This window comes from Trachurus japonicus, chromosome 23 (genome assembly GCF_045865225.1).
Source record: "Trachurus japonicus isolate A0001 chromosome 23, Traja_1.0".
Lineage (NCBI taxonomy): Eukaryota > Metazoa > Chordata > Actinopteri > Carangiformes > Carangidae > Trachurus > Trachurus japonicus.
The window spans coordinates 15,621,775-15,642,067 of NC_140929.1; the positions used below are offsets into that span (position 1 = coordinate 15,621,775).

General features: G+C 44.7%; 1 protein-coding gene across 5 annotated transcripts; it reads left to right on the forward strand.

Moving 5' to 3' along the window:
* Positions 1-148: 148 nt before the first annotated feature.
* On the forward strand, positions 149-19,080 carry kdm5a (lysine demethylase 5A). Of its 5 annotated transcripts, none has more exons than XM_085769558.1 (28): positions 149-1,546; positions 2,337-2,414; positions 2,832-2,954; positions 3,836-4,006; positions 4,855-5,046; positions 5,310-5,388; positions 5,508-5,599; positions 5,701-5,859; positions 6,029-6,148; positions 6,328-6,486; positions 7,401-7,582; positions 7,716-7,878; positions 7,980-8,099; positions 8,192-8,386; positions 9,189-9,370; positions 9,486-9,610; positions 10,002-10,152; positions 10,318-10,438; positions 10,604-10,780; positions 10,878-11,056; positions 12,430-12,748; positions 12,843-13,403; positions 13,540-13,698; positions 13,972-14,100; positions 14,198-14,345; positions 14,596-14,816; positions 14,999-15,472; positions 18,058-19,080. In XM_085769558.1, the coding sequence occupies exons 1-28, from the start codon at positions 1,400-1,402 to the stop codon at positions 18,421-18,423; spliced, it is 5,292 nt and encodes a 1,763-aa protein (XP_085625684.1). In that variant the 5' UTR covers positions 149-1,399; the 3' UTR covers positions 18,424-19,080. The 5 variants fall into 5 exon arrangements, with proteins under 5 accessions (XP_085625684.1, XP_085625685.1, XP_085625686.1 ...); XM_085769559.1 differs by having other exon boundaries at positions 172-1,546; positions 10,321-10,438; XM_085769560.1 differs by having other exon boundaries at positions 172-766.
* The last annotated feature ends 1,213 nt before the right edge of the window (positions 19,081-20,293 follow it).

Consider the following 20,293-nt stretch of genomic DNA (forward strand, 5'->3'; position numbering starts at 1 on the left):
CAACAAAACAACAGCTACCTGTCTTTATTCATGGTAAAAGTTGTTTTACTCTGTCATTCACAAGTAAGACGCCACCCTAAAGTTTTTTATTTTATTTTTTTAATCTAGGCCTATTTACACAACCACCAAACTCGGAAGTGATAAGAAATTTACGACTGTCCATGAAGGCACCACAGAAGCTCTCCCAACCCGTGCTAGTTGTAGCTAGCAACGTTGGCTAACGCGGCCACAGTATCTACACACGACGTTAAATAATAGGGAAAGTGACTGTTGGCGAAACAAAGCTGAAGGATTAATGCCCCTTTTCTGTGTGTTTCCGACCGACCCACTGAAGCCACGGCGGACCACCCAGCTCGGCCGACATTGACAGCTAACGTTAATGTTAGCTGCGCAACGGGCAGCGGCAGCTAAGCTGATTTTTTTTTAGCATCGCCAAATTAGCCGTGTGTGCTAGTGTATGTTTGCTTCAATGAATGAGGGTGGATGCATTGAGTGAAGACGACCAGTCAGTCAACAATGTACGCTTGCTGCTACTAGCCTCCTCCTTGTTGTGGTCCGGCTTGGCTGGTACTTTGCCACCGAGGTGCTCTGCTCTGCTCGACGAAGTGGACGAGTTTATTCTGGTGGGAGAGCCGACAAGCGAGCGGCGTGATTACGTGAGCTAATGAACACTGTGAGCCGCTGCTGGTAAGCTACAGGACTTAGCCGACCGTGGATAAGTTTTGTTGGAAATGCATCATCAAGAAGAAATCATAACACTACCCAGGTACGGAGACGTAGCAGCGGTAGCTATGTTGGCCTCCTTCTCCTCCTCCTGCACAACATAAAACACACAGCCGACGTTGTAACATAACGCCTGATTGTTTTGTTTTGAGTGTGTGTTTGCAAACTTCAGTTTAAAATCCCGTGACCGTCTCTGGTTTACGTCTTCGCTGCTGAGTTGAGGTTTTTTTTGGTGAAGCTGTCCTGTCGTCTGCGAGAAGGAATGATGGCGATCCGGACTGACCCTGCCCTCCGTCCCAGGTAGGGGAGTGGTGGTGGTGGTGGCGGCGGCGGAGGAGACTCCCCGGCCTGGACCGGCCCTGCTGTTTACGGATGATGAGGATGATGATGATGATAAATACAACACCAGCACGGTAGCCGCTCGGTTGTTGTATTTATGCCTTCACTCTCAGATCAGATTATGATTCGCCATCGCGACTGGGGGATGCCTTGTCACTGAAATGATTTTGCCATTGAGGAGATTTTAAAAGGATCATGATGGACACAGAGGAAGTTCCACAAGAAGACAAAAATATTGGAAATATAATCATGATGAACTGTTGAGCTCAACTCGGTGCATTTTTTGACCTGCATTATTATTTTTTAAAAGACTGTTTTCACTGGAGCCACTTCAAACATGTCTACATTTGCTGAGTTCGTCCCACCTCCTGAATGCCCGGTCTTTGAGCCGAGTTGGGAGGATTTCTCAGACCCTTTAGGATTCATCAACAAGATCCGACCCATTGCAGAGAAAACGGGCATCTGCAAGATCCGACCCCCCGAGGTAAACTCTTGTCATCTTAAACCGTGGATTAAAACCTTTTGCGGATTTGCTTCGTGTTGTCTTGCGTAGGTAGCGCTGCTTTACTTCGGGCCTGCGTGAATTTTGCAATAGGCAACGACTGTTGCCATTACTCTAATAGAGGTCAAATAAGGCTTAATTTATCCGCGCTCAAACGAAGATATGTTAACAAATTTGGTTCACATCGGCTTTTTTTATGTGTTCTTCAAAAAAAAAAAAAGTTTTTAAAGGGGCAAAGTAAATTCAACAGTTCACACAGTGGCTTTGTTTTTGTTTGCCTGGTGGCTAGCTAAGTTACAGTGCAATGACTGGACCACGTTAGCTGCGAAGATGCGACACTGAACCATATGCAGGCCTGTAGCTGCTGTCAGACATCTACCCATATAATAGGTCTGCTGTGTTTATCATGTGTTTTATGTACATAATAAGAAAACCACTCGACTAGATCTTCTTTTTCTTTGACCTGTGATATTTTTGATCCTGTTGCAATCTGTTGCATTTAGAAAATAGTAGGTTCAGATAGAGGTATGTAATACTATATGTACACTTATACTGTACTAAAATAGGCTCAGTAGTACTTGTGTATGAGTGGTGGTGCTGTTGTTATTAGTACAGTAGTTGTAATCCCCCCACCTCCCCAAATAAGCTCTGCTCATGTCCTTTTTCTTTTGAGCAGCATTGGTTTGTTTCATTCAGTGTTGTTCGTGACATTGCTTCATTGTTGATGTTTTGCTTTGGGCAGAGTTGATGTTTCTGTTTTCTTGTCTATCAGGACTGGCAGCCTCCATTTGCCTGCGATGTGCGTAACTTCCGCTTCACCCCTCGTGTACAAAGGCTGAATGAGCTTGAGGTGAGTTTGCCAGGGCAAAGCATTACAACACATCATAACTATGATAATGAATGAAGGCGTGTCTAAAATGTTGTTTACGGAGAGGCTGAGCACAGATACATTAAGAAAGGAGGTAGGTGTTTGGGAAATTATTCTAAGTGAACCAAGTTTTTACTCTCTTTCCACCAACTTTGTCTTCTGTCTCACACATGTTGAGGTTTGGATATGTATTCATGACAAATTGCATGTTAAGCAAGGGACAGCAGGATAGTTTCAGTACCAGAGTTTTAAGGTTTTAACTTACCGGATCAGTACTGTATGTCCGTGCACCGAAGTGCAGTCATTCGGACATAATTCCGCCCGAGGTGTCCAGTGTGTAAAACAGCAGAGCAGTGCACTTAGAGTCTGACCTCTCTCCCCTCTCCCCTGCCCGTCCAGGCCCTCACTCGGGTTAAGCTCAACTTTCTGGATCAAATCGCAAAATTCTGGGAGCTGCAGGGATCCAAGATTCGGTTCCCTCACGTGGAGAGAAAGATTTTGGACCTCTATCAGCTGAGCAAGGTAACACTAGATACGTTTAGAAGGTTTTACTGTGTGTGTGCTGTTGGTTAGAATACATATATATAGCTTTTATTTTTGTGCATAAATTGGGATGGATGTCTTTGTTGTGCTACAAGACGTTTTGACACACCCTGAAAATATCTGTGATAATCCCAGTTTTTATTTGGCAGATGCTGTAATTCAGTGGTTCCCAAGCTTATTTGTCATGTGAGCCTTTTTATCATACCATGAGTCAGGCCCTCACTCATACGTGTTGTGATTCTCCAAAAGTGGTCATATAAAATGTAACACAATTGATTATGAAATGAAAATCATTTCAATTTCTCACCTGTGTTTTATTTTATTGTAAATAATAATTCTCTTTAATTTTTGTTCTTTTGTACTCAAATTAAACATAGAGAATAAGAATCAGTCTGCCTTCAAAATAAAATAAATAATTTATAAGAAATAAACAATAAGCAACCTTCGTTTGTTCTATTAAACTCTTATAACATTCATAACATATAACATTCAGCAGTAAGTGGAAGTTTGAGCCATTTATCAATATTTGGAGTAGCCTTGGCATGTGTCTTCACAGAGTTGTGCCACAGGTTATTGTCTCCCCAGGGGAACTAGTTGTGGTGCACATGTACCATTTAAGTAATAGGCTTATGAAATGACTAGGAATATTTACTTATCATCTTGGAAATAATGTATGAATGCTTCCATGTCCCCCTGCCTGTAATGTGCTCCTGGTTGGGAGTCACTGCTGTAATTGACTGCTGCTGCACTTTGTTTGTTGTTGTTGTTCCACTTGAGTTTACCCTGTCGTAAAAAGAAATTCCCTTATCTGCTGTTTTGGACTTGACCATGTGTACACCTGCATGCTGTGTACTTTCCAGATTGTGTCATCTGAGGGTGGCTTCGAGACGGTGTGTAAAGAGAAGACATGGTCCAAGGTGGCCAGCCGCATGGGCTTCCCGTCTGGAAAAGGCACCGGCTCACTGCTGCGTTCCCACTACGAGAGGATCCTGTACCCGTACGAGCTCTTTCAGTCTGGAGCCACACTAACTGTGAGTGATGCTGATGTCAGTTTCTAATTCTGTATCTGGTATTCACCACTTTATTTTCCCATGATCCATTGCGTCACACCACCCCGGAAGTCGGTTGTTTACGTAGCAACAGCTAGCGGCTAACGTAGCAACCGGACATCCACAACTCTTGCGATTGGCTTTATGGTCGTTACAGGCTCCATTCATAAAATCTTTAACTTTCCTTGAGTTGTTTGTGCATCCAACAACAGCACATGTCGTACCGGAGGACATTCTATGAACTTGTAATAATAATAAAAACACTTCTAAGACAGACTGCTAGGCTAGCTCCATTCTGCTTGAAGTGAGACAGAAGTGCGAAACCGACTTGTCGGTGAATTGAGTGTCATGGCGACACCCAGCGGCGTTCTACGGAAAGTGGTGAATAAAAACTGTAACTAACTAAAATTCATTAAAACTTAAAAAAAAAAAAAAAAAAAATGTAATAAGCAAGAAAACAAGCCCATTTGTTCGTCTTCTGCCAAAACACAGTTTTGAAGTTTGAAAAATCCACAAAAACATGTTGTTGATGTTGCACGCAGATTCATGAACGCAGCCATTTTGCACTATTGTGTACAAACACCCAACATGACTAATTGGAACTATACAGGCATGTACAGCATGTGAGTGGGTGTTGATATTGAAATGATTCTTTTCCCATTGAGCTAAATTTGTTTTGGCTGCTGCCAGTGTCTCTACTGTAGGACACCAACCAAACTTCATTGAACCAAATCCAACACTTCTGCAAATAACTTGTTGGCTAATAATAACATCATCCCTTATTTTCCAAAACCCGAATTTGCTTTAACCCACCTGCATTCTCCAATCAGGGCATCCAGCGGCTATATGACGAGGGTGACGATTTGGAGGAAGTAGATGAGGGAGTTGGTGAGGAGGCGGTGGAGGAAGAGGAGCAAGACGAGGAGGAGGAAAAAGAGAAAGAGAAGGATGGAGAGAGCGACCCAACGCAAACCAAAGATCGAATCCTGCCTGAGAGACGGTCCAGGCGCCTTAAGTCTGAGGTAAACACGGATTGTTTCTGCTCCACCGTGAAGAAAGTTTCATTCCTTTTGTCACAAATTTGTTGTTTTTTAATCAGAACAGTCATTTCACCACAAACAAAAGCTTAGTCCTTTTTAATGTTGGCTAAGCTGCTGTAAGCATCCCTCCCTGCCCCTGTGCAGATTCCCAGCTGCGGCAGGCAAGCTCCCCAGAGTAAAACACTTGGCCTCGTTGTGGGAGTACGGTTTCACAGTGTGCTGCTGTTGTTGCTTTGTTTTTCCAGAGAGAAAACAAGGAGCCGAAAGGCCTCAAAATCTTCAGCACAAGTCCCAAGATGGTTGGCTTGGAGATTGTGTCAGCTGGTATGGATCATATTTTGTTGACCTGTATTTTTACACACGGGAGACACCGAACGGCAACGAAGCAGACGTTCTATGAAACTATGAATGTTTGTTTTCTTACATCTGCATTTCTCATTTAGATGACGGATTCAACAAGAAGCAGCGTCATCTCAAAGCTCAAGCCTTCGCCATCAAAATGAGGCCACGCAAAGAAACCCTCGAGGTCAACTTTGTAAGGACCAGTTGTGTTTGTTTGACGGCAACGTTCACTGTATCTTTTGTAACTCTGTAAAATGACCACGCCCTGTGCGTTTCGTGACACTGATCCCCCAGATCGACCTCTACCTCTGCCTGGTGTGCGGCCGCGGCGACGAGGAGGACCGGCTCCTGCTGTGCGACGGCTGCGACGACAGTTACCACACGTTCTGTTTGATCCCGCCGCTACAGGATGTGCCCAAGGGGGACTGGCGCTGCCCGAAATGTGTCGCTGAGGTAACGCATGAACGCCCTCAAAGAAAGTTTTTTGATGATAGTTTGAAAGAGGGTTTTAAGTCATGAGTATTGCTTCCTTACCTCTGTTGTGTAATTAAATGTCTTTGTGCTGATTGCACTTAGAGTAAATCCCTGCTGTAATGAATACGTTGTCCATCTTCCCTCACAGGAGTGCAGCAAGCCCAGGGAGGCGTTCGGCTTTGAGCAGGCTGTGAGAGAGTACACACTCCAGAGCTTTGGAGAGATGGCTGATCACTTCAAGTCTGACTATTTCAACATGCCCGTGCACGTACGTAAAAATCAGATTTTAAAACTAGACCAGACGTCCGCCGTTTCATGGATGCTCTCCTGTCATCTAGCGGCGCCATGCTCTGCTGTGACACTTACAAGTTACACGTGTTCCTCGCAGGCTTTTGGAGTGGAAAGATAAAAGCGGGGACTTGAATTAGTTCCACTTTGTGCCCACAGATGGTCCCCACTGAGCTGGTGGAGAAGGAGTTCTGGCGCCTGGTCAGCAGCATCGAGGAGGATGTCATCGTAGAGTACGGGGCTGACATCAGCTCCAAAGACGTGGGCAGTGGATTTCCCATCAGGGATGGCAAAAGGAGGCTGCTGGGAGACGAGGAGGTGAGAGAATGGCTAAACAGTTTGTGTTTCTCTGAACTTTTCAAGTGTTGACTTTACAAATCTTCAAATCTTAAAGTCTTGTTGTATTTTTCAGCACATCTACAATCTCTAATAGGTGCTTATACCCTAAAGTGGAATATCAAAAATGACATGCTTTATTTTTAGTCTTTTTAAGTCTTTTTTAGCCCTGGAATGGATGTGGCATCACAAATCTTGTTGCACTTTGTTTGTTGCAAAGACAATAAAGGCTATTTGAATTTGAATTTGAATTGATTATTTAATAGAATATATCAGAAGTGACCATATTGACAAAGCAGGGTACTATCTATGTGCATTTTAAACCAACAGAAACGTCCACATGTTGCTGTAGTAACTTTCACCTGCTTCCTACACTCTATCTGAGCTTCATGTTCCAAAAAGTCAGCCATTTGGCAAAAATAACTATTTATATATCTCTGTGTCCCTGCCACAAGCACCTCCACTGGGAGGCTGTGAAAGCTCCAGTGGCAACACCACAGGGCCACAGGGCCGCAGGGCCACAGGGCATCCCTGAACCAGACACTGTTGACACATGCTCCTTTTCCAGAACCTGCAGTAGTGCACTTTTCTTACACCGCCCATGTTATTATTATTATTATTTTTTTCGAATTTATGTTCAAAAACAGATTTTTTATTTTGGAAGCAACTGAACTGGTGTTCATATTTTTACAGTAAGATGTTTTCTGTGTGTTCAATTGTCTTCAAATTATAATTTTTTAATAAAACACTACAGTTAGGTACGAGATGCCCATGAGTGATTTTATTCCTCAGACATCCATCCAGTAGTTTCCCTAAAGACTTTTCCTCTTTTATTAAGTAAAAACATGACATTTCCCCCGAAGTGAAATAAAACACTTAATTTCCTCTCTCGTCAGGAGTACGCCAACTCAGGCTGGAACCTGAACAACATGCCGGTCCTGGAGCAGTCGGTGCTCACCCACATCAACGTGGACATCTCGGGTATGAAGGTGCCCTGGCTTTATGTGGGCATGTGTTTCTCCTCTTTCTGCTGGCACATCGAGGACCACTGGAGTTACTCCATCAACTTCCTGCACTGGTGAGATGAACAGAGCGCAGGACTTTGTGACAGCACTGCACCATTTATGCTGATGGAAACTGTGTTTTTTGGTGTGCCACCTTCGATAAGTAGATGTCTTTCACGTTAATTACTGTCTTTCTTTGTTTTCCAGGGGTGAACCGAAGACTTGGTACGGAGTGCCGGCCTCTGCGGCAGAGCAGCTGGAGGCTGTGATGAAGAAGTTGGCTCCAGAGCTCTTTGACTCGCAGCCGGACCTCCTCCATCAGCTGGTCACCATCATGAACCCCAATGTCCTCATGGAGCACGGTGTCCCTGTATGTAGTGGGACCTTTGGGAAGATATTAGATCTTATTAGTTATTGATTGCTTGTTCAACATTTTTATCAATCATGTGCGTATTTCCTGCTGTCTCTCAGGTGTACAGGACCAACCAGTGTGCAGGAGAGTTTGTGGTGACCTTCCCCAGGGCCTACCACAGTGGCTTCAACCAGGGCTACAACTTCGCGGAGGCTGTGAACTTCTGCACTGCCGACTGGGTGAGGGAAAACAGATATTCTTCTTGAATTTAAACTTTTTTTTTAACCCTAACCCTAACCCCTAACCCTAACCCACCGCTGTTGTCGTTCAGTTACCTATGGGTCGTCAGTGTGTGGCACACTACCGACGGCTCCAGCGCTACTGCGTCTTCTCCCACGAGGAGCTTCTGTGCAAGATGGCTGCTGATCCAGAGAGCCTGGATGTGGAACTGGCTGCTGCTGTATTCAAAGAGATGGGAGACATGATGGAGGAGGAGACTAAACTGCGCCAGGCTGTCCAAGAAATGGTAAGAAGTAGTTGTTCTTCAGTAGACAGATGCTGGTAGTTTGTGGTGATCAGGTTGTAAAGTTAGATCAATATTAACAGTTTTCACTCGTGCTTATCTTGTTCCTAAGTTTTATAGGCGTGGTGAAAAAAATGATTAAAGATTAATCGCAATTATTGTATGGATTATTATTGCGTTTTTTAAATTGTAATACGAACCAGGGAATACACAGTGACTCCTGCGGTTGCTGTCATGCAGGATTTACCCACAGCTCCATCTGGGCTAAAAGCAGCGTGTGGATACATTTTGTTTTTTTCTCCATCCATAACGTCCTGTAAACTTTAGCTTTATGTCCGATAACGTGGGACTAATGTTGACAAATGATGATTTTATTGTGTCAAATTTTTAAAGTTCCAAAGCTGAATCTTTGTTCTGTAGGAAAAACTATCTTAACTGAAACTATGGACATTTATTTGCAAGTGTGGACATTGTTTTGTTTTGTATTGTTTTTTTGACTGTGAAAGACTACATCTAAAACAAAAATGAATGAATTAAAGATAATTTTTGGTTGGTTTGAGGACTAACTAAATAAAAGAGAAGTTAAGTAATTCAGCAGCTTACTGTTTTTTAAATGGTTCAATAAGTTTGTGGTATATTTTGGTTACTGTTACTGTCAAATGGGAAATCAGTGATCAACAATAATTGAAAATCGAATCAAGACCTCAATAATCGTAATCGAATCGAATCGAATCGGGAGGTCGGACCGATTAACCACCCCTAAAGTTTTGTGTGTTCACCACTTGTTTTACCTCCTTACCTGCAGGGCGTGCTGTCCTCTGAGCAGGAGGTTTTTGAACTGGTCCCTGATGACGAGCGCCAGTGTCACAAGTGTAAGACGACCTGTTTCCTGTCGGCGCTGACCTGCTCCTGCAGCCCCGATCGCCTGGTCTGTCTTCACCACGCAGCAGATCTCTGCGACTGTCCGCTCGGCAACAAGTGTCTTCGGTGAGAGGAATTGCTTTGTGGCCCAATACCAGTTTGGTTCAGCCTATTAAATGAATATCTCTTCATTTGTAAATGAATCGGCGAGCAGAACATTTACTTGCATGTTATATTTCAGATATCGCTACGATCTGGAGGAGTTTCCATCCATGCTTTACGGAGTTAAGACACGGGCTCAGTCCTACGACACCTGGGCAAAGAGAGTCACAGAGGCCTTGGCTGCCGACCAGAAGAACAAGAAAGGTTTTTCATATTTTATTACTACTACAAATACATACATGTTGTATGGCCGCTCCCACACACTGGGACACTTAACCAGTGGAATTACGAGCCATCAGTGACCTGGCACTCTTCAAGACCAATCTTAAAACTTTTTAATTTAGAATGGCTTTTAACATTGATTGATGGTGCGACATCTCCCTGTTTTACATGTATTGATTTTTTAAAAATGTTTTAATGTTTGTTTTATTCTTGCTGTGCTCTTAAATTCAGATTTTTACTTTATATCTTTTTGTAAAGCACTTTGATCATCATTTTAGATGTTGTAAAGTGCTATATAAATAAACTTTTTGATTTGATGTGATGCGTGTAATGGTGTTTTGTGTCATGCCATGATTCTTTTTATTTGTCTCAGATCTTATTGAGCTCAAGGTTTTGCTGGAGGATGCAGAGGACAGAAAGTATCCAGAGAATGCTCTGTTCCGACGCCTCAGGGAGATGGTCAAAGAGGCGGAGACGTGTTCCTCAGTAGCTCAGCTGCTGCTCAGTCGAAAGCAGAGGCACAGGTCAGTGAACATGGATACACACAATCAAATTCAACAGAAAAGCAATTGACTCACAAACCAACATGCACACACTAGAAATTCATTTTTTTACTTTTGAAGATGAATACTCCATCTGCTCAGGTTTAAAGGCGAGCTCAATCTCTCTTTTTCCTTGTGTGTCTGCAGCAGCCGCCTGCGTTCTGAGAGCAGTCGAAACCGCACCAAACTGACTGTGGACGAGCTCAAGGCCTTCGTGGATCAGCTCTACAGGCTGCCCTGCATCATCAGCCAAGCCAGACAAGTCAAAGTTAGTCCCATCTATAGATGCGTGCTAACCCAAGGTCACGTGTTGCTAGTGATCTACAGTTCACACCCTAATTTCTCCTTTTTCTCATCCTCATTCCCTCTTTTTTTCCCATAACACCCTATTTTCCTCAATTAATATGATCAATCTACTATCATCTGTTCCCAGGAGTTGCTGGAGAATGTAGAGGACTTCCATGAGCGAGCCCAGGCAGCGCTGTCGGACGAGATGCCCGATTCCTCCAAGCTGCAGGCGCTGTTGGACCTGGGCAGCGGCCTGGATGTGGAGCTGCCTGAGCTTCCCAGACTCAAACAAGAGCTCCAGCAGGCCCGCTGGCTTGATGAGGTGGGCCCTGATTAGAACCACAACCCTCTTTGTGTTGTTTCAGTGTGTCGTTGTAGTTGTGGCCTCATGTGAACATGCTGTCCTGCTCCTGTCCCAGGTGCGCGTCACCCTGGCCGAGCCCCACCGGGTCACCCTGGAGCTGATGAAGAGGCTGATAGACTCGGGGGTGGGTCTGGCTCCCCACCATGCTGTGGAGAAGGCCATGGCCGAACTGCAAGAGATCCTCACTGTCTCAGAGAGATGGGAGGATAAGGCTCGTGCCTGCCTGCAGGCCAGGTAAGGCTGCATATATACAAGTTAATGCAAAGACATTTGCAAAAACTTGCTGAGCATTTTTGCATCCTCCTGCCATAATCCCTATAGTCATAGTAGCAGGTTCATTGCCTTAATTGACCCTTCGCCAACTCCTCCCACAAACGGCTATTGTCCAATCCTACGTTAGCAACCGTAACTATAGGCCTGGCAAGCTTTCCGCAGTGAGTCATTACGTTTGCTTTTGTGGACACATTTTGAGACTAGGACGAAAAACATTTGTTTGTAGAGAAGGATGTTGTTGTTGCTGCTGCTACTACGGCGGCAGCGGCGGCGGCAGCAGCAATATAGAGATGTTCAGATACGAGCAGACTTTTTTTTCGACTTGAGCAAGTGTAAATATGGGGATAACCATATGTTCACCTCCGAAATGACAGCTGTACTTTTACCGCGTTTACCTGGGCTTTTAGGCGAGGGATCCTCCAGGCAGGGACTGCTTTCACTGACTGATACAGCGGTGGGAGAAAACAAAACAGCAGCCAAAGCTGTATGTGGTTCACAATCGCCCAAAAACTTGCAGTTTGACAACGTTTCATGACCAGTGAGATGACGTAAGTCTTCGTGGGTTGATAGACGGTAAAATTACCGGTCCTTACTGCTGCTCTGTACATTGTCCAGTCGTGTCGTTGAACAGATGTTTTATCCTCCCGCGCGAGTCACGTCACTGAAAACTATGAATGATCTTTGTGACTTCTTCTCTCTATTATCTCAGAACAGTTTATCCAGAAATTTGCTGATATTTCCTTTGAAATCGATACCAAATACTGCCAGGAGCATGGCTGGGAGTGAAAGCTTGCCCGCCGTAGCAACAGTAACCAAGGGGGCGGGGCTTACGCGAAGGGTCAATTATCAGTGCATGTTGTTTTGAGATCCACGGGGCAGAGACGGGCAGAAGTGAACACAATGGAGGTGAACGGTACTGGTCTCCTGTCCCTCATCAAACTCATCAAATACACAATCCAACAACTCCAAAACACTCTTGTGGACAAGTTGTGAACTGCACATTCACCACGCTATGAAATAATAATGTAACATTGTTTTAGAGTTGTTTTCAAGGCAAATGCAGTCGGAACTACATTCCAGACATGGCTGCTGGGCAGATTGATTTCAAAGCCGCAAGTAGTTCACAGTATTTGCTTCATGTGTTGTAATGTTACATGCCTCTGCCCCGCTGATCTCAAAACAACATGCACCGATTATTAAAGGTAATGAACCTACCGCTATGACTATTGGGATTATGGCAATAGGTGATTTTGCCAAAATGTCGAACTATCCCTTTAAAGTTGAGTCATTTGTCATGTTTAATCATCACATGTCTGTCTGTGCTGTAACCCCAGGCCTCGACACAGCATGGTGACCTTGGAGAGCATCGTGCTGGAAGCGAGGAACATCCCAGCATACCTGCCTAACATCTTGGCGCTCCGAGAGGCGCTGCAGAAGGCCAAGGAGTGGACGTCGAAGGTGGAGGCCATCCAGAGTGGCAGCAGCTTTGCTTACCTGGAGCAGCTGGAGAGCCTGCTGGCCAGAGGGCGCTCCATCCCCGTCCGGCTAGATCCACTGACCCAGGTGGAGTCTCAGGTGGCTTCAGCACGAGCCTGGAGGGAGAGGACCGGTCGCACCTTCCTCAAGAAGAACTCCACATACACACTGCTCCAGGTGGGCGTCACATGTAAAGGACTCTGTTGATTTGATGCTTGGCTGTGAGTTGGTAAAATTAAATTAGGCAAAATTGTTGCGTCTCCTCTCTTAGGTTCTCAGTCCGCGTGTGGACATCGGGGTGTACGGCAACAGCAAAAGCAAACGGAAGCGCGTCAAGGAGCTCATGGAGAAAGAGCGAGGAGGCTTCGACCCCGACACCCTCAGCGACCTGGAGGAGAGCCTGGAGGAAGTGCGAGACCCCTCCACCGTCGTAGCAGCCTTCAAATCCAAAGAGCAGAAAGAAGTGGAGGCCATCCACTCGCTCCGCGCCGCCAACCTGGCCAAGATGGCCATGGCCGACCGCATCGAGGAGGTCAAGTTCTGTCTGTGTCGGAAGACGGCCAGCGGCTTCATGTTACAGTGCGAGCTCTGTAAGGACTGGTTCCACGGGGCGTGCGTGCCTCTGCCTAAGACTGGGTCTCAGAAGAAACTGGGCGTGGGTTGGCAGAGCAACAGCAAAGACTCGAAATTCCTGTGTCCGCTGTGTCAGCGGTCGAGGAGGCCGAGGTTAGAGACCATCCTGTCGCTACTGGTGTCGCTGCAGAAGCTGCCGGTGCGTCTGCCAGAGGGAGAGGCTCTGCAGTGTTTGACAGAGAGGGCGATGAGCTGGCAGGTACGCACAGAAAGGACGTTAGTGACCGTAGCTTCTCAGGTTACAGCCAATCACCAGCTTCATTTTAAAACACTTGCTTTGCTTATGATCCTAACTAAATGTCCATCCTTCCTCTGGTCTAACCCGTCCCCACCAGGACCGAGCGCGTCAATCTCTGGCCACCGAGGAGTTGTCCTCGGCCCTGGCAAAGCTGTCTGTGCTGAGCCAGCGGATGGTGGAACAAGCTGCAAGGGAGAAAACTGAGAAGATCATCAATGCTGAGCTTCAGAAAGCTGCTGCCAACCCTGACTTGCAGGTACAAAACGTACACAATTGAAATTATCCAGCTATCTGATATTCAGTCCTAATAAAGTCTAACATCAGTAAGACCCAGGGTGTTGCAGTTCTTGTTGTAATATGGTCTTGTACCAGAAGAGGGCACTCATGTCTAAACATTACAGACGTGAACAACAGTTTAAAGTATGAGGAAATGCAGGGAGTAAATTACAGGTAGATGTTATTTTGGTGTTTGTGAAACTGCTGTTGAGAAATTTGCAAAACATTAGTTTCATCATCCTTCCTTCCCCAGGGTCACATCCAGACTTTCCAGCAGTCTGGTTTCAGCAGAGCCACATCACCTCGCCAGTCTGTGGACTACGACGACGAGGAGACGGACTCGGACGAGGACATCCGGGAGACGTACGGTTACGATATGAAGGTCAGTTCAGCGAGGCGGCTAAGGCTGGACTGTAACCAGGCGACACTGCTCACACAATAATAACTCCCTTTCTCTTTGCGTGTCCATTTTGTCTCAGGACCCAGGTGAGGTGAAGCCCTACCTGTTCTGCGACGAGGAGATCCCTGTGAAGTCCGAGGAGGTGGTCAGTCACATGTGGCCGGCCGCCACGCCTTCCTTCTGCGCTGAGCACGCCTACTCCTCAGCCTCCAAGTCCTGCGTGCAAAGTGAGGCCACATTTACTTATTAAAGTTTTTGCCAACCTTGTCATTCGATGTGCTTTGTTGATTCAGCACATCTATAACCTCTCTTTTTTTCGCCAGGCCGTTCAAACTCTAATGATTCATGGCTAGGTTTTATTTGAACACTTCTCTTTCCTATACACACACAATCTTGAGAAAGATTCCAGTGTGTGTCCTTGATTTCCTCTGATGTAAGTGCTTTCATCATCTCATACGCCAAATATTTACATGTCAGACCTAGGCACGCCCAGGAAGCAGCCCAGGAAGACCCCCCTTGTCCCTCGCAGCCTGGAGCCGCCGGTGCTGGAGCTGTCCCCGCAGGCGAAGGCCCAGCTGGAGGAGCTGATGATGCTGGGAGACCTGCTGGAGGTGTCCCTGGATGAGACCCAGCACATCTGGAGGATCCTGCAGGCCACACACCCCCCGTCTGAGGAGAGATTCCTGCAGGTCATGGAGGTAGGGAGGTCATTTATTACGCAACCTGATTACACAGCCTACAGTAAATCGCCGGTTAGTGGCTGAATATCAGGATTATTTTGTGTCTGAGTTGCTTGTTCTGGTGGAGAGTTTGTAAACGGATACAAAGATTGCAAGTGAGGAAAATCATGTTTGAAATCGTTCCTGTGTTTTTCTTACAGCCGGATGATTCTCTGATGGAGAAGCCTCTGAAGATCAAGCTTAAAGATTCAGAGAAAAAGAGGAAACGGAAGTTGGAAAGAGCCGAGCACCACCACATGCTGATGGCGGCCGCAGCCGCAGGCGGGGCCTCGGCCATGGGAGAAATGCGCCCGGCCAAATCCAAAGAACTGAAAAGAGTCGGCCTAGAGCTGGGACTGGGCGTGAAACCCAAGAAGAAGAAACTCAAACTCAACCTGGACAAGAACCGGGAGATGAAGCAGCTAGCCAAACGATTAGCCAAGGAGGAGAAGGAGAGGAAGAGGAAGGAGAAGGCGGCCGCCAAGGCCGAGGCCATCAGGGAGGGACTGGAGAAGAGGAAGGAGAAGAAGATTCTCGACATCCCCTCCAAGTACGACTGGTCTGGAGCCGAGGACTCCAACGATGAGAACGCCGTGTGCGCAGCCAAGAACTGCCAGAGACCCTGTAAAGATAAGGTGAGGGCTCGGTCAGCGACCTCAACAGCTTTAATGAATTTGGTGTTGAAATGTGTTTCAACACTCTGTTGGTAGGAGGCTGTGTTTCAGCAAAAGAGGCACAAGGGGTGAATGATAGATGATTGATAGACACAGCCACAGTTTATCAATTAACAGAGGTCAAAGGCGACCATGTGACTGTGCACCTATTTGAAACTCAAGGTTCTGAATCCTTGAAATATTATTATTGAAATATTCCTTTAATGTCTTTACTAGGAATATGGTCATAGTCATTGTAGTCCACAGTCAGTCTGTGTTAATATCAGTATTTTATAATACTTACATATTGAAATTCTACTACTAGTTGTCAGAATCACATTGTTAAATGTTATATTTACTCAACTGAGTCAAGAACAGCTGCAAATTATGAAATAGTTACAGTTTCCAAAGCCTTAGATGGTGTCTGTAACTGTCTGATTTTATCCAAACCGAAAATCTATCGGAAATGATCTATCAAGTTGTTTGACTTATCGAGTAAAAAAAAAAAAATGTTCAGCTCAAAAGCAGTGTAATCTATCACAGCACACATCATGAATCAAAATCTGGACATTAAAAACCCTGTAGGAGGCTGTAATTGAATATATTTTAAAAATCACCAATTAGATTCAGTCAACTCTCTTTGTTTAGTGGCCTATAAATGCATTCGTCACTGTGATTACAGCCTGTGAATGCTTTTATTTTTTGTGCATCTTCCATTTCTCTACATCTCCTCCATTGTAAAAATGTCTTTTGAGTTCCCATTAGCGGTCACATCATGTTCCTAAAGGTCAGAAAAGGTTTCCACTACGTAGTGACTGAGCTCATGAAATGAGGCAGGATGCTGTGTTAAATTGTAGCTGCTGTCGGAGGACCACGATGTTGGCACGGTAGCCCGCTGGACAAACTCAGTATCATCCCTGCTGCAGAGGGAGAGGTGGTAAACGCTGCTCCATTCTTTGATCAGAGCAGGTTTACAGGCCCTTGTGACTGTAAACACATGTGAATGACAGTTTCTTTGTTTGCTGAGCACAGAGTTAATAACAAACACTTCTCAAAATGATCATCTTGGAACTTTATTGAATATCAACAGCTGATTACAGCACTGGAACACCTTAAAGAGAGTTACACATAACGTATTAACAGGACACACAGATGTGGTCCTTTTTTGAGACGGCACGCCAAGACTCTTGTGTCAAGTTAACCAGTGGCCAGTCTCCTTCCCCTCCGTCTCCACGGGGCAGCCAATCAGAGCTGAGGAACCGGTTAGGCCCTGCAGCCCAGTGGGCGGAGTGAAGATGGTGAAAGGTGCTGCTCTAAACTAGTCAGACGTGTCAGACCTGAAGTTTTGATGATTTACAGTTATATGATTTTTAATTTAAAATTTGATAATAGGACATCGCCCTCTCACAGTCAGACTGAGAATTTATATCCAGGATGCGAGTTCAGACCTGACCTGGCCAGCTGGGTTTTTTCAACATGGGGTTTGAATCTGCTCTCTGTGTTTCTAGCGAGTTGAAAAGATTTTGTATCAGTGTGTTATACACTTTGACACCCTTGTGACCTGACCCTGCCTCTAGCAGCAGCCATGCTGGGATGGGGCTTTGTCCCAGCAGACATCTTGGCATGTCACATTAGGAAACACACAAGTTTAACTGATAACATACAGAATGACCCCATACTGTTCAGCTACTCCACAGAGATGTACCCGTCTGGACCAGGATCCCTTATATGGAAAAACAGAAAGGACGATGCATTTGCAGATAACTTAAAGATAACATGATATCACTCTGTATTACAACACTTCTGACCAAATTGACTAGTTTTCCTGATTTTTACTTAGCTTTTTCTGTTCTTTATGCACTGTGTCAAAATATGTGTAGTGGACTTGCACTCTGTGTGAAGCGTTCAGATTTGTTCTGGCTCTGTATTCCAGTAAATTAGATCAATCAAACAATGACTGACAGCTTTGACACGTGTTGTTAAAAATTACTCATGATGTCCGTCCAGAATTTAAGGTTTTGCTTGACAAACCACAGGCACGTGTTTCTTTAGAATAGGGATGTCACGATTATAGATTTTCTTTGTACAATTATTGTCAGAGAAATGATAACGGTATTACGATTATTATGCATGAATTAATTTCACAACATATGAATGTGTAAGATCAAATACAGTCAATATATAATTACATTACTAATTATTTACACTAAATATTATTAGTAGTAGTATCTACTATTAATATATAACCAATTATTAATCCTCCAGCGGAAGTGTTTTAAATATTCAAATCATTAATTGTCATTTATGTTTAAGTTTATTTTAATTGTTTGTTTTTTTATCACAAATTAAATGACAAGCTAACATTTAAATTCCTACCAATTGTGTTATGTGGTAAATAGACCAGTATTTCTTACATTTACCTTAACTTTGGTGCACATCTGCCTCTGACGGTATTTAGAAATCTTTATGATTAATTAATTGTGGCGTTTAATACATCCCTACTTTTGAATGTTCTCAACTCGACCCGCTCACATCCGCGTTTGTCTTCCCGTGTGTGTGTTTTCCAGGTGGACTGGGTGCAGTGCGACGGCGGCTGCGACGAGTGGTTCCACCAAGTGTGCGTGGGCGTGTCGTGCGAGATGGCCGAGAACGAGGACTACATCTGCATGGACTGCTCGCGGAAGGCGGCCGGCGGTGTCGCGGGCGTGGGAGGCGTGGGAGGCGGCGGCGGGGGGATGACGGTGGTGGAGGAGGTGGCGGAGGAGAGCGTGGTGGTGCTGTCGACGTCCATGTGCAGCGTGCAGAGCCTGCCCTCGGCGGTGGCGGCCTCGTGGTCCCACCCCGCCTCCGCCGCTCATCTCAACCCAGCAACTTCACATCAGCAGCAGCAGCAGCAGCAGCAGCAGCAGCCAGAGCCTCAGCAGGGCAGTTAGCAATAACACAACAGCCCAGGACTGAGTTTGAACACTGTACCTCGCACAAGAAGCATCAACACAAAACCAGTACCCAGGCTCGTGCTCCTACCTGCCAACCTGTAAGACTGCGCGGCGTCCGACAGACAGAATATGGATGGCAGAAGAAGGGACAGGAGGGCATTTCTGTAACTGCCTAGATTACAGAGCACAAGAGAAACTCACTGCATCAGGAAGACGGAAGAATCCCTCGGACTCCAGCAGAGAAAAAGGTTGTTAGCGCACAGACGAGACTCAGCCCTCCTACAAGAGTTTTAGGTCTAGAAACCTCCACCAGCTACTTTCCCGGTCTTTCTTCTCAACAGTAACAACAAGTCAGTCAAACAAACACCCACTTACTCCAGCTGTTGTGTTCAGGCAAATAAACAAATATGTTCCCAGTCGTGTTTTACTGGACATCCTGAACCTCCCCCCACCTCTCTGCCCTCTGCCTGGCCCTTCAGACTGTAACATCTCAATATGTAGGACTCCAGACTAGGAAAAAAAAACAATTGGTTGTAATGTAGTGGAATTATTTATAATGTACATAGCTTTTAAGCAATTAAACAAATGGATTGTGGCTTTTTTTGTTTTGTTTTCTCACCTTTAATAAACTATTCCTAGTCAAATGATCAATAATTGCAATGTGTGTTTGTTTTTATGCATTTAGTTTTGTCTTGTCAGAACAGTAACAACCTTTGCAAGACACATTTAGCTAAGTAATAATATTAGAGTTACATCAAATACAAGGATGCAGGCTATAGATGGAATATTTGCATCTTATTTTTTCCAAATATTACTCTTGAATCATGCTTATGTGACTTATGGTCATGTTATTTAGAGGTTGATTGGTTTTCAAGTCGCAGGTTAAGCTTCACACTTCCTGCATTACTCATTAGCTCCATTAGAGGAACGATGTTGTTGCATGTTGTGCAGCTCTGCATGTTAAATTACATGTTGCATATGGGTTTTTTTTTTTTTTTCCCTCAGTCATGTGCAGGAAAGTCTGTTTTCACACAAACACTTGACTTTTGTTAATAGATGAACAATTTCAAACATTTACATCTGTTTATAATCTGCTCTTTACATTTGGAGATTCTGTGACTGTCGGGAAAAGCAGTGGAATATATTAATGCAGAAATATTTGCAAAACAAAAAGAAAGGGGGGGGTACGGGTGGAAGCTGGGTCGTGTGTGTGTGTGTGTGTGTGTGTGTGTGTATATGTGCTGATCTCCACCTTTAACTCAGCTAAGACAAATCCGGTGTGAACTGACCTCAGCTGCTTTTCTCCTCCATCCAAGTGACTCACCTCTGTCACCGAAGATATTGCTGGAAATAGGCAGTCGCCCTGCGCTCCATCACCTGCTGTGGTCTGATCGCCAACACGATGGAGGTGTCACTGTATGACACAGCATGATGGAAGATGTGTCTGTATTTTGGGAATGTTTGATAATCTCTTGAATTCCTAATAGATCCCAACATTTAAGTCATTAAAATAGGATGTACAAGATGTATAAATGCAAAAATATTTGAATAATCGAACACATACTATGAGAATGTTTGGAAAAAATATAAGACATAAGACTTTATTGAACCCACATATAGGAAATTCACTTGCAACAGTAGCATAGAAGTACAGGACAAGTAAAGAAGTAAGGAAACATAAAGACTTCACTATGCAAAACAAAAATATGTCCTGTTATGTACAAAAATGTATAGAAAAAACTATATAAATGTTGTTTAATCAGAGATATTGCACAGTGTGGGTGGACATGAATACAAGAACAATATATATATTTTGTACAGGTATTTCTATAAAGCACGTATTTCATTAGGCAATGTCTTTAGTAAG